Consider the following 14,776-nt stretch of genomic DNA (forward strand, 5'->3'; position numbering starts at 1 on the left):
AACCAAAATGTCATCCACCGCTTGCCAAAGGTCAAGGAATTCATGAATGAGTAAGAAGATTTATGATTGTATAATAGTATGCAAACTTTGGCACACTGTCTCTAACTCATGTAAATGAAACCCAGCCTTGGGGTTTTTTGTCAGTAAAAGTAGATGGAGGATATTCTCCCTTCCTCTCCAGTGGTGTAGCGATGGACAACCAGCCTCTGGCTGAACATGGTATACCATGCATCTACACGGCAGGCCTGAGCGCAGTCAGCCTGGATGGTTGTGATTTTGCAGACCTACTTTACAATGCAGTGAGATAGGATATACTGTAGAAAATGACTTTCCCGTAACAAATTTGTGACGAGTGTTAAAGTATACAAATAAACAACACGTCACATGATGATGCATGGTGCAGTGATGCCAATAGTTTATTGTTAACACCAAAACATCTTAATTTTGTGTTTTATTCCAGCATATTTACTTTTGAAGGTCTCTTTTCATTTAGTGGAAGACAATGGACGTTTGACAACAGAAATGACTTTTTATAACTTTTGTGGATCCCAAAATGGAGTCCCCGCTCAGCCTTGCTGTGCGACATAAATATAAAAATAAGTTTCAAATGGTGTCCGGGCACCTTTCTGTGTCGTTTAACGGGGTAATTCTCTGTAAAAGTCCTGCTCGGTTGAGGTGAGGCGTATTTTGCCAGAATGTTCAAATTGTGTTGGATCCAGAGAACCAGCTTCTCGGGGAAAGTATTAACCGACTTGTATGTCTTGTCACCCCCGAGACCGGGGATACAGAACCGCTCCCGACGGGAGCCCGGGCTTAATAAACCTCATTATCAGTAGCATGTAGCGGCCCATTAGAAACCCATGCCGGGGGCCCCGGGGGGCCAGTGCCTCTGCATGTTAATACCAACCAGGAGATGCAGGCAGTAAAGGACGAGATTCATGTTCACATGGCCATTGTCCTGAACGCAAGCTCTGGTCTTATCTTCTTCACGCTCCTCGCATGCTAAAAAGTGCCGTCCGAAACACACAGAAGTTGGCTCAGCCTCTTCATCGACTCGCACAAAGAAGACGCACACACAATCGCACAGTTTGAGTGGCGTGTGGTAGTGATGGGGAGGCTGAGGAGGACAAGGGAGGGGTAGATGGTGGCCAACATCGGCCTGTGTAGGAAACAGGGACGGATGACTCATCTCCCTGCCATCAATCTGTACATTTGGGCTACGGTGCGTCTGACTGGCTGCTCCATACGGCGCACTCAAAAGGCACTCAACCTTGTCCTTGATGACCGTTACTCATTAAGCTGCCAGTCAGGTGGTTTATGAAAACACAATTGGCTCTGTGTGTGTGTGTGTGTGTGTGTGTGTGTGTGTGTGTGTGTGTGTGCGTGTGTGCGTGCGTGCGTGCGTGCGTGCGCAGAGTACATCTTCTGGAGTACATCTTCTGAGTCACTTAAGAGGCTGTGGGGAATACAAAGAGAGATGAAGATGGATAGGGAGAGAGAGTGAGTAGGACAGAGAGAGCGAGAGAGACACAGAGGATAGTCTTTTCTGGATCACTGTTGTGTCCCCCCCCCTCCACAAGCAGAACGCCATATGTCCCTGGAAGTAGAGCTGGCACGCTTGGACGGATCCCGGGCAAACAGGCCTCCACCGCCGCCACCTGCGCCTCTTCAAAGTGTGGAGGTGGGGTCTGGTCCAATGCCCTTCACAGTCCTCTCTGCTCTCCCGCCTCCTTTTGGCAAACCATACACCGTGTCCGCGTGGACAATCACACAGCTCCCGGTTTCCGTATGTGTGTGTGTGGGTACGGGTGCACGCTGGCGAACATGCCTCGCTGTCGTTTTTTTCTTTTCAACGTGTGACACGCGCCAACTTTACGCAACTTCCATGGGGCACTTCTAACCTTTGCTGCCATGTCCTCTGGCTGCATCTGGGTTATATTCTTCATTTTCTTCCCCCCTTTCTCTCTCTCTCTCTCTCTCTCTCTCTCTGTCTTTCTGTCTCTCATCCGGTGGCTCATTCTCTGCATGACTCATCCTGCCTTGTTAAGGGTGGCAGCTAGAGGCTCTAGCATCGGATGCTCTACATTGAGCTAGATGGCCAACCAGCTATACATTCCCTCATTGCACAAAAAAAATCAGGATTACTATTAATGTAACAACAATTAAGCTGAAAAAATGGGTTTACTCACAAACTTATTCACCATTACTCTAATCTACAATACCTGCAACAATTTCTGACCATATGTAAACATGGAAGCTCAGCAAGTTCATTACCAGTCAGTAGTTTCGGACACAAATTGACTTGAAACATCATATGAATCTGACAATATATAGTGACAGTGTAATATAAACACTGGTGGATTAGATGGATTTTAAATCAATACTGCCCATTCATCTCTTTGTTTTGATGCTGTTGTCCCGGCCAGATGTTTCCGGATGGAATGGATTGGTTCTGGAATTGGAATTGTGACACACCTGTCTGCACTTTGTTTCAAATTGAAAACATTGATTTAAATGAGCCTTCTCTAAAATGCACCGGGGTAATTCAAGGCTATCTAGCAGATCAAAAAATGATGGCAACAGACATAGTGTGCAATTTAAAGGGAGCGATTTAATGTGGGGGAGTAGAATAATTGATTCATCATCAAGGTTTTTCGTCTTTATTTGTTTCAATAATCTTTATTGTGTGTTAGTTATTGGTACAATGTAACGTTAGCTCTGAAGCTATATTGTTACGAGCAAGAGAAGGCCCAAGTTTAAAAAATGTCAGCTCAAGTTTAAAAGCAGCAAACAGCCTTTGTAGGACCTACTTTAGAATGTTGGTGTATTTTAGTGCTAGTAAGACCTACAAAGTTCTGAGATGCAGATATTCTTGGGTTACTTTGCAGCAGTAAACAGGGGCAACGTTTTTTATTTTGACTGTACTTTTTTAAAGACCAACTAAAAGGACATCGCAGTGTGCCTGCAAAAGTTTGTGTGAGTGTGATCGCCACCTCAGGCGGGAAGAATCAGTTGCGAGACGTTAAACCATCATCGCTTACCTTTCGCACCCATCATTTCGGTGGTGTCCATGTTTCTGCTGTGTCCCCATCAACATTCAGCGAGATCTTTCGCCCGATAAAATAATGACTACTAATTGAGCTACGGTCCTGGCACCACTGATGCTCCTCTTCATGACTCACCACGGAGAGCTGATGCCGACGACTTTGAATAACCGATTGGACACATGGATAGACGGATAGGCTGCCGTCGCTGTTCATTACGTCGGCGCGGACACGCTCGCGACAGCGCCCCCGGGGTAAAACAGAAGTTGCGCGGCTTGTCGTGCTTGTCCCATACTTATTTACTCATGACAAATTGCTGGCGCGGGCCTTTCAGCACGGCAAAATAGCATATCATCACTAGCTTTTCTGTTGATGCGGCGGTGAACCCGTAGCCGCGCTATCGACCCGGCGGAGGCGAAATGGTAATTGAATTGCCCGCCATGGCCCCGGCCTTTTGGTTTACGATGGTGGTCCACCGGACTCGGACCGACCGAAAGTCATTACAACAAATGAGTTATTCTGTCCCTGTGCCAACATGGGCTCCCTGTCCTGCTCTCTGTCACTGTCTCTCTCTCTCTCTCTCTCTCTCTCTCTCTCTCTCTCTCTCTCTCTCTCTCTCTCTCTCTCTCTCTCTCTCTCTCTCTCTCTCTCTCTCTCTCTCTCTCTCTCTCTCTCTCTCTCTCTCTCTCTCTCATTTCTCACTGTCTTTCTCTAATTATCTCTCTCTTTCTCCCTGTCTTTATCTTCCTACCCTGTCAGGCTCCCAAAAAGTTGGCAAATTGTCACTAATTTGATTGATAACCACAAGGCTTTGTGTGTGTGTGTGTGTGTGTGTGTGCGCGTGCGTGTGTGCGTGTGTGCGTGTGTGTGTGTGTGTGTGTGTGTGCGTACATCCAACGAATGCTTGTAATTGATGAACATTCACATCATGGTGTAGTTCCTGAGTCCTTGTCTTCCAAACAGACCACAGAGCAAAGACACAGTGTTCCACATTCATTAGCGTGCTCTCCCAGGACCCCCAAACCACCAGCCCCATCCTGCGACATGGCTGACTATCTTTCATTTCTGTTTTTCATCTAAAACACATGACAAGAGCGATCCTACTAGAGGCCATTCCCTCGTTTCCTCTTCTCCAGTACAATACAAAAAGGTGCTGTCCCCGTATTTTCTTCTGGGTTAACCTCACTTTAAGAAGCCAATCACAAACGGACCTACACCCGCCCTAAGGGCCGTTTCATCTCATCCTCTTATCCAACGGTTCCGAGTGGGGAGAGCGCGTGCGACCGCAGCGCGCCTCACCCAGCGTATCTTTTTTAGAGTACTCTGACTTTTTTGTGCGGCCGCTCCCACTGCTTCTAGTAACAAGTATCTCAACGTTCTCCGAATGCCGCTGGGGTCCTGGGTGCTTTTCAGGCAACCATTCAAATATCAGATGGGGCGTGAGACGCCGCCCCGGTTAACTTGAACACCAAGAGGAACTTGATCTTGCCGTGTCCGTTTATCCGGGACTTTCAAATATAGTCAAATAAAGATAATAAAAAGGAAACTAGGTGACTCGTAAAACGGCGCTTGGTGATTTGTTGTCGTTGAAAGAAACCCCTGTGCAGCGTTTTTTTCCCCCCCTCACCTAACAAGCGCAGCGTGCCCTGCCAGCGCTTCTCTGCCAGGAGGAAACGCTATGTGGATGAACTAAGTCCTCCAGTTCATCAGCAGGCGGGACGGGATACCTGTGTGAGATTGGCACAAACACTGATTGGTCTGCGGGGGATCTATTGTTGGACTGATGCATGAAAGAAAGGCCCTCTAATCCCAGCCCCTCAATGGCCTCCAGGGAGGACACAACGTAACAGTATATACTTTGAGTTATTTTAAAGGATACTTATAAAAACATCAACAACTTTAAGAACTTCAGTGCATTACCTAATCAAGCTTTAATGAGTCCCTGTTTCCCTGGCGACGTGGTGTCATCATGTTTTTAGTGAGCACACATTAGCAAGCATATTTAGTCCTACTCTATATCTACAGAGTTATGAGTCCCCCTCACCCCCCCCCCCCCGCCCCCGTCACCATAAAGAATCTTTCCTCGAGGTACTGTGAGGTCCCACCTGTCTGTCTTCCACATGCACATGCTTTGCCTTTATGATTGCTTAGTTTCCATAATTATATCCTGCTTACTTAGTCTGAAGAGGCGCACACACACACACACACACACACACACACACACACACACACACACACACACACACACACACACACACACACTGACACACAGTCAGGTGAAGGAAGGTGAGAGGGCTTGTTGACACCCGATATTCCAATGGGGTGTGACAGAGCAGCTGAACAGCAGAGAGATAACGATGGATACACCCTCTGCCCTCTGCTAGAGTCACGACTCCTGCAACTTGTGTGTCTTGCACACCCCCTCACTCACACACACACGCACATACACACATACACGCACACACAAAAGCACATGCACAGGGACACTCATTCTTGATGAACAGTGGCCCTGTCTTATTCGTAGTCCCTATAGCAACTACCCAAGGTGCCTGTGTGTGTGTGTGTGTGTGTGTGTGGTTGTGTGTGTGTGTGTGTGTGTGTGTGTGTGTGTGTGTGTGTGTGTGTGTGTGTGTGTGTGTGTGGTTGTGTGTGTGTGTGTTCACATTCATTGCCACATGGGTGCACAGCTCCCCATGTATTGAACATCAGTAGATTTATCTGTCGATGGTCAGATGTGGCTGCAGGAGTTTAATTGCTTTTCAGAAGGTGAGTGTGTGCCGGTGGGGGGAGGGGGAGGTCGAACAGGGAGTGACAGCATCCAGGTGAAGGAAAATCAAAGCATGGGAAGCCCCCACAGGTACCTGCACACAGAGCAAGCAGCAGACCAGGAAGAGGAGGAGATGATTGATGAATGGGAAGAAAGAAAAAAAAAAACGTTGATTGATTGGAGAGAGACAAATGAGCAATGGGAAGATCAGGGAGGAAATGGAGGGGAAAGATGGAGGACAGGAGGAGAGGTAGAAGGAGAGAGAGAGAGGGTTTCATGAGGAAGAGGAGGAGGAAGAGGTGGAGGAACCATATGTTTCGCTGCATAGCTTTTGTTGCATGCCTGCAACAAATATGTCCCACATCATGAGGCAGGTCAGATTGTTGAGAGAATAGGAACTGGACGTTTGCTATGCAAGAAAAAATGGACTCTTTTGTCACGGCAATATGACTCACCGGTCGACTACGCTGACCTTTTAAAGAATTACTGAATATAAGAAAAGGGTTTTCCTCTACTGCTTTTATGTTTCACCATTGGTGGCATTTCGTAAGACAAATATTTATTTTGTAAACGTCTGGCATCCATGAGGTCTAGAGTTTTCTAGAAGAGTCACGGGTCAGACCTGTTTCGATAAAGCGCCACATTTCTACGATAAAGCGCCACATTTCTACGATAAAGCGCCACATTTCTAGCCCACTACAGCTGGCCTGTTTGTCCGAAGATTTCTATGGATTTCTAAGGACCACAAAGTGCTCAATCTGAGACACCTGTGGTATCGCGGGCTGTGGACTCATCAAAGGAGCCCGGGAGAATGAGAGCGTAATGAGTGTCCTTTTCAAATCATCCAGTCAGCGTTATCTTCAGCCGCGATGAGTTGGATCATTAGTGAACCTGTTGATGCTCAGCTCAGTATACTGTAGCTGTAGATGGTGGCAAGCCTCGCTAGAAAAGGATATACCGCTGAAAGGTCATGACCCCAGCCACCGAGTTTCATTGGCGCCGACGTCAGAAAAATCGTCGAATAATTCTTCTTTAACTGCTATTGAGTCATTAAAGAGTCCCTCTTGGCCAACCCCACTGGCAATGAATTCAGATACAGGTCATTAAAAATGCAGGTTTAGGCGTCTTGCTCTAGGAAGACCGTAGGTTGATGGTGGTCATTGGGGATAGATCTGTCCGCTCTCTCCCAGTTACCCTGTAGTTCCTTTAAGCTCATGCTCATTAGACTTGACGTGAAGCCGGTCCTGGCATCAACCTGCTCACCTTTAGACCCCAGTCATCAATATTTAGTACGTATCTTTTAGCACAGCTCAATGGGATAATGCCTTGCAGGCTTATAGAGCACAAAAAACAAACATAGTTTGGCTTGTTTTAACTTGTTCTAAGTTCTATGTTTTGTCAAAGCCGGCTCCAAACTCTCTTCCTTCCTTAGACCTGTTCTAAATTGATTGTCCTTCTGAGAAGATTTAAACTTATGTCATCCTTGATTTGCACTTAAAGGAAGATCATGTGACTCAGGTGGAACAGGCAGTGGTATTATTTTTGGAATGGATACGAAGAGGGTCATTTTAAATTGTAAGTAATAATACTTTATCCTGTTCCCTGATCCATTAGTGAATACAATTATTTAGTGAAAATGCATTGCTTTGTTTCAAACAATAACGGCATTTTAAACGTATTTACTTTTAAATGTGATTAAGTAACCATTTGGCTACCTTTTTTTCCAAAATAAAAACGACTAAAATGTAAAGATCAGCTATAGCGACCAGCATGAGGGGTTTCATGTTTTGCCTTGTTATTATTATTATTTTATTTTTTTACTGCCTAACCTGTGTTACAACCAATGTACCCAATTCTCTGTTGTGGGCCCAGATAACATGTTGTGGCAGCAAGCTAGAATTACCGCAAATGGGAAATAAAATGCACGGCCTGCTGACAGAAATACACACTAATAGACGGCTGAATGCATCGACTTTCCACTGAAAATGACAGGGCCATCTAAGAGGAGTTGTTAGCATGGATGATCCAAATAGCAGGGTGGGACTGGGGACATGGACACAGCAGCCCTGTCTGAGGGTAACGTTTCATGTGTGAATCACATAGCCTTCATTTGCGATACGATTTGGAGAAAGTTTAACACAGAGATTGAATTAAGGAGTACCATACATGGAGAGAAACAAGGGTGATAGAGCAGTTGTCCTCCAGGTAAATATGTGTCTAGACAGCGATGTGTGTCTACAATAGCACAGCGATGAAGTCATTCAGGGGATGCTGTTATAACTGAGGCATACATAAGGAAAATTCTGTAAACGGACAATACAATTATGTTATATATATTTACATTTTGGAATCTCAAGATATTGTTCCAGTTTTAAGGAAGGACTCATGATGTTTGCTTCAACAAGATGGGAGGTGATCGCTCGGAGTAAACCAGTTGTAAACCAGAAGTAAACCAGTAGTCCCCCTCTGTTCTTCTGGTTCATTCTCATCTGTGTTCTCTGATTGACAGCTGGTCTGCACATGTCGCTTTTAGGGTATTAAATTCTGGGCTTTACAGGATCTTGAACCCGTGCAACGAACTCATGTCTGTAAAAGCACCTTATACAATCAGACATACAAAGAGCCTTGCAGGCAGCGGACCCGGAAGGTGAACACAAGGCCTGAGGGTGTGGGTACATAAAAGCCCTCTGCCTTTTGCTGTGGCTGTGTGACTCACCTAGGCTAATGCGTCGGGAAGGTACTGACACGACAGAGTCATGTCTCTCTCCCGCTCTGCCTCAAACCCAATTCACTGCCATGGAAACAAATGGGGGCAGCATGGATGAAGAAGATGATACGTCATGTCAATCTCTCCAGATAGCAGTAGTAACATACCGGGTTATATTCAGAGGGGAGTGGCAGGTTACTGTTGGAGACGGCTTTCATCAGAGGTGGGTCCCTGGGAGTCAGTGAATCCATATAGAGCAGCTTCGCAGGCCATTATCAAGCAGGTCAGGAGCCTGCCCTACAGATGATCAGCAGACATCGCGGATCAAAGCCACAACCTTTCGGGGTGGGAGTTGACCACCCCAGCTCAGACACTATGCGTTTGTTGCATTTCAGCTTTTGGTTTGGTTTGACTGATTTTATTTTGCTGATCCGGTGGGTTGCTAGGACAACTCCTAGATTCACTTAGACACACTGAATACACACACGCACGGACACACAAACAGACACACACAATACAAATACACCTTGTTGAAACCCAAACTAATTGTTATCGTCTTCAGCGAGGCCTAAATGGCAGCTGTTTGGCAGCGATGTGTTATCTGAGACAAGGTTTACTCAGAGCAGCTACAAAACAACCCGCCTGGGTTTCAAACAAACACACACACACACACACACACACACACACACACACACACACACACACACACACACACACACACACACACACACACACACACACACAGAGGCTCACACACACACTCACATCACACATTACTTCACACCAGCCTAAAACACAAAGAGCTAATAAAATGATATTGCGGCATTCACAACAGTCAAGATGTTTCTTTAGTATTAAGACTGATCTGAATTAATTATGTATGAAAGGGGTGATATTTAGAAATGATGATGGCTTGTTAGATGACTGCTATTTAAAGCAGCATCAAGGGCATGAAGTCCGGTTCAGTAAACGCATGAATTCACACTGGACACCGACACACCGACCGACCAACACATGCTGTTTGTTATTACCTGGTTTAACCTTGGTCCACACGAAGAGGCAGGGTTTTATTTGTGGTTGTGCAACTGTGTTGCCCTGCTGGATACACTCCCAACGGTGTGAACGCAGGTGTACCGCCAGTTATTCTTTGAAAACCTATTTTATCTCTTTAGGATGCGTAGCAATAACAGTACTTATTGGATTTTGTAGCTTGATATCCAGACACAAATGTTTCTCTATTTTCCCATTCTTTGAAGACTTGTTAGAACAGCTTATTTTACATCATTAAGATACAATACAAACAATACACCTTTCCTCCATGTTGTTTGTTGTTACCTGCTCTACACGTATTTCTTATGTTGTGTTGTCTAACGACGAAAAACTAAAAGATGAGCAGAAACAGTGTCTCTTATGTGGCAGAAAGAAAGCCCAGAACGGCCCGTGAATTCATCTAACTCTTCGGCTGTTTGTTTGTCTTGGCTCTGCGTCTCCCGGCAGTTGGGCGAGGAGACGTTCAACCGCGCCAAGCTGCTGAACGTGGGCTACACGGAGACCCTGAAGGACGGCGAGTACGACTGCTTCATCTTCAGCGACGTGGACCTGATCCCCATGGACGACCGCAACCTCTACCACTGCTACGACCAGCCCCGGCACTTTGCCATCGCCATGGACAAGTTTGGCTTCAGGTGAGCCGGTTCCGCCCGGGTTCAGCCCGCTCATGTTCATTGTACCAAGACGTTGCCACTGCTGAACGATCACTCAATGTGGCAGGGTCAACGCTGAACCTCGGGCCGGTGCTGTGTTACTGTGTAGTGTAGGGCTGGGTATTCCCTACGACCTAACGATACGATACGTATCACGATACAGAGGCCACGGTACGATGCGTGCAGCCATACACGTTGATATTGAATAATGACCATGTCTCACAGAATTTAAGGCTGTTCTTTATTATTCTGTATGGATGGCAAAATGTTGAAGATTTACAATCCAGGCCCACAGAGATCAGAGAGTTTCTAATCACAAAAGTTATTCATAAATGCAATTAAAATATTCTTTAATTTTTCAACTTAAAATGCCCTTTTCTGTTGTCACTTATGCTTTTAGGTTTAACATGCAACAATAATATTCTGGTTTCCCTTGACTTTAAGTGCACTACTATTTGCTATAAGAATGTCCATCTGACATATCAGTTATTTAAAAATAAATAATAAAGAAAATACATTAAACTGTTATAACAACCTGGCCTTGTACTGGCAGTTAAGAATATCTCGTGCGGTGGAGTACACCCTCTCTTTGGTTACACTTGTACCTGAGATGCAGAGGGTATTTCTAGCTCATTTAGACAGTATAAGGGGAGGGCAGCCTGGTGCTCCCTCAACCAACTCAGTGGATCCCCGGTAAGAGCCAATGGCTCGTGCTGCCGTATCGATGCAGTAGCATCTGCATCGATGCGCACATCAGCAAGGAGTACGTCACAAGATATTGCCATATACATTTTTGGAGCACAGCCCTAGTGTAGTGTGATGCGGTACAACAGCTTGTGTGTGTCAGTCTAGCATGTTTGATTGTTTTGGACGGTTGTCACATTGTCCGAGAACGCCCACGACGCATGGACCGACGAGGTCGTCAATTGAAGCTTGTCCAATCCCACTAACACTTGGCTGTGTCACGTCAAATTTTGTGTAGCCCTCCCTCCAACCGAAGTCAAAGCGATATTTTATGATCCACTAATTTGTCTAATTTGACATGGTAGTCATGGAGACCAGTGTTGACAACAGCCACAGTAGGCACAGTCTGGTTACAAATTACAATAATATGAAGAAATGTATTAACCTAATATAGCGTGCGCCGTTTTGTGTGTTGAATCGAGTCTCTAATTTAGTCTTGTTTTCTTGAACCAAACTATTTTTGCTTTGATTTGATTTGAATGGTTACATTTGTTTCGTGACTAATGCGGTGCTCGTTCGTTTAAGCTCATTCTGATTGTGCTTATTAGATTGAAGCAAATGGCCGTCTGCCTTCATCTAAAACGCACACACACAGACACGCTGCACGCACACACACCCAGCAACACACACGCACACATTTATAGTGATTAAATTTTCCCTCGGGCAGTTGCGAGTGTTTTGATCCATCTGCAATAAAACTTTAGTCTGCATGCCGAACATAATTTAGACTTAAAACGTGTAATTAATTTAAGTACATGGTTTTATGTGTATCTATAATTTTTTTTGTACTAAATTAATTTTCCAATGGCAGGCTGAGGAACATCTAACTTTCCCTTTTTTTAAATAGCTCCGAGATGCCTACAGGATATAGATGGTGACAGATTTGCACAGTGGGAAACTACAATAAAACAAAGAGTGTTGGCAGTTGTGGGCGGTAATTAAATCCCTCTTGGACTAAACCTTTTTACCAGCTCTTTGTGTCCCGAGTCTGAGGGGAGCTTGATGAACAAGATCATTAATCAAATAAACAAAGTATTTATTTATTTGTGTACCTTCTGTGTTCATATACATCTATATACTGTATATATATATATATATATATATATATGGTCAAAAGCTTGCATTGTCAGTCAAGCATGTTTTATTGTTTGATTTGTCAGTCGAGCATATTTGATATATATATACATATACAAATCTATACAGTATATATGTGTCTGAATGTATATATCTATATACACACAAACTATACACATATATATTTGTGTATATATATATGTACATATGCCAGTCAGTCAAAATCTACTCTATCTGTAAAAATCTGTTTGACATTTCCAAACAAACACAGCGTTGACTTAAAGCCCAGGAAGGAACAAATGAAGGCCGGCTGGAGTCTGCAGTCAAGCGTGTTGCTTACGTGCCGCCGATAATAGTAATGCTATAGAGTAGAGCTTGTACACTCACTGTCTCCATGGGGCCGGCTTTTTAATGTTGACATTTGCATAATGACATCACTCCTGCCCTCAATTTGTTAAAAGCAGTCTTGATTAACGGCCGGGCGTCGGTCAGCGTGACCCCACCCTCCAAACAAGAGGCGTCTCCAGTCCCAGTGCGACCTCTGGCGCAGGCGTACTGCCAGGATAACTGTACAAGGACAGGAAGTTCAGCTCATATTGGTTGCCGAGGAAATTAAAGCTTGAGAAAGTAAAATAAAACCCAAAGTGAAAGTAAGATAAAATAGTACCCTATCCATTATTAGACTCTTAAGATGGCTTCTGGTGTTCCCTCTTTACTATGGCTGCAGTCTCTCAGAGCCCCAAACCATATGCTAACACGGCTGGAAGCTTTGGGGCTGTAGCAGGTTTTACTATGATTCTACCCTAACACTCCTGCTCTATTGTTGCTAAACTATAATAACACGGTGTCCTTAATGCTGGCCTGAGCATGAAAAGAGGAGACGGAGAGACAGAGAAAGAAAGAAGACAAAATGGACTATCTGGTCCTCCTACTATTACTTTGTATGATTCTTAACTGTTTCCTTTATTAATTTGGGGAAACCCAAAGCAAGATGGCAGTGGGAGGGAGGAAATGACTGCATAAGTGACACTTTGGTTCCTGATAATACCGGAGCGTTGGTCCAGTCGGCCCGGAGTTATCCCCCCGCGAGGAAGACTTTCATTACTCCCTCTGAATATTTCAGACACTTGGTCCAGGCTTGCATTCGGCACTGAAAGCGCCACGGCGGCGTTTGATAAATGGTCAAAACACTCTTGTGTGAAAGTCACATCTCGCTAAAGTGCCATTCCATTACCTCAGTATCGTCCAACTCCACGAGGGCCGGGGCCCTCCAAGCAGGGAGGATCACCTTGGAAACCGACCATTTGTGGGCAACCTGGGTTATCAAATTTAATGAAACCAAAAAAACGTATTCTGGCTTGTGTGCAAACACGCATGCAGGCACGCGCGCGCCCTCGCACGCACACACGCAAAAACACACGCACACAGAGTGATGGTGAAACAATCTCATTAGTGCCCACTTGTCATTTTCCAGCAGGGAGCTGTCATCCTTCTGACATCACACACATACACACACATACAACCACACACACACACACACACACACACACACACACACACACACACACACACACACACACACACACACACACACACACACACACACACACAGTCTCTTCTCTGGCATACAGAGGAGAGGCACCCCACACTCCATCATGAATCCCAGGGGTCTCCAGTCACTCTCACCCTTCTTTTCCCCTTTGGTCCTCACATTCTCAATCCTCCACACCTCATTCACACTCACACTGCTCACCCCCTCCCCCTTTGCCTCTCCTATATGTGTCTGACTTCCCTCACCGTCTAACACTCTTATACACCGCTTTGTTTCTGTCTGTGTTGATGCACCTCGTACTCTCTCTCCTTTATCGCTTTGCCTTCCTCTCTCTCCATCTGTCCCTCACTCGCCCACTCTGTCCTTGTCTCTCTTCCACTCTGTGCTCTTAATGTTCTTCGCGCCCTTTTCCCGATGTCCTTGTCGTGTGCCGGCACGCCACCTTGTGTGCTAGTCCTTATCGGTGGTAAGCAGTTGACATTATCATCTCGCAGACGGGCGGACATCTTGTTATCCCCCGCCGACCTTTTCCCTCCCTCCGTTCTCTCTGTATCTTATTCTCCTTCACGTCTGCTCCCTGGCGTGGCTCTTCCAGGTTTTGTGTACCATTGGTTTCGTTATTTAACTCCAACCAGCCTACCGACGGATCGCAGAGGGATCTCCCATAAAATGCCAACACTTTCAAAGCCTTCCCTTGTTTTGGGTTTTTGTTCCCGTCTTGACTTCAACACCTCCTAATTCTTCTTCCCTTTTTTTAACCCCTGCACTCATCAATGCCATCCACCCCTCCATCCATCCATCCACTCACCCTCTCTCTCTCTCTCTCTCTCTCTCTCCCCCCCTCCCCATGCGCAGGTTGCCGTACGCGGGCTACTTCGGAGGGGTGTCCGGACTCAGCAGGAAGCAGTTCCTGAAGATCAACGGCTTCCCCAACGAGTACTGGGGCTGGGGCGGCGAGGACGACGACATCTACAACAGGTAACCCTCGCCTCCTGCTGCCCCAAGTGACACACGATTCACACCCAAATATATATGGACACCAAGCTACCTCGCTGATCGGGATGGGTTGGTGTAGAAAGTAATCTCTAAACAAATAAAATCTCAAAATAGTAATAAACTAATTATAGTCATTCATTCTTCAGTCCAGTGAGAAGAAAAAAAAATTGGTCCTTGACTCAGATTAAG

General features: G+C 45.5%; 1 protein-coding gene across 2 annotated transcripts in view; it reads left to right on the forward strand.

Moving 5' to 3' along the window:
- b4galt2 (UDP-Gal:betaGlcNAc beta 1,4- galactosyltransferase, polypeptide 2) overlaps window positions 1-14,776 on the forward strand; it is a 106,195-nt gene that overhangs the window by 72,447 nt on the left and 18,972 nt on the right. For both annotated transcript variants that reach the window (XM_030362922.1, XM_030362923.1), the window contains exons 5-6: window positions 10,016-10,203; window positions 14,447-14,569. In XM_030362922.1, coding sequence (XP_030218782.1) covers window positions 10,016-10,203; window positions 14,447-14,569 — 311 coding nt within the window. The remainder of the gene's footprint in view (window positions 1-10,015; window positions 10,204-14,446; window positions 14,570-14,776) is intronic.

Source organism: Gadus morhua, chromosome 8 (genome assembly GCF_902167405.1).
Source record: "Gadus morhua chromosome 8, gadMor3.0, whole genome shotgun sequence".
NCBI classification, from domain to species: Eukaryota; Metazoa; Chordata; class Actinopteri; order Gadiformes; family Gadidae; genus Gadus; species Gadus morhua.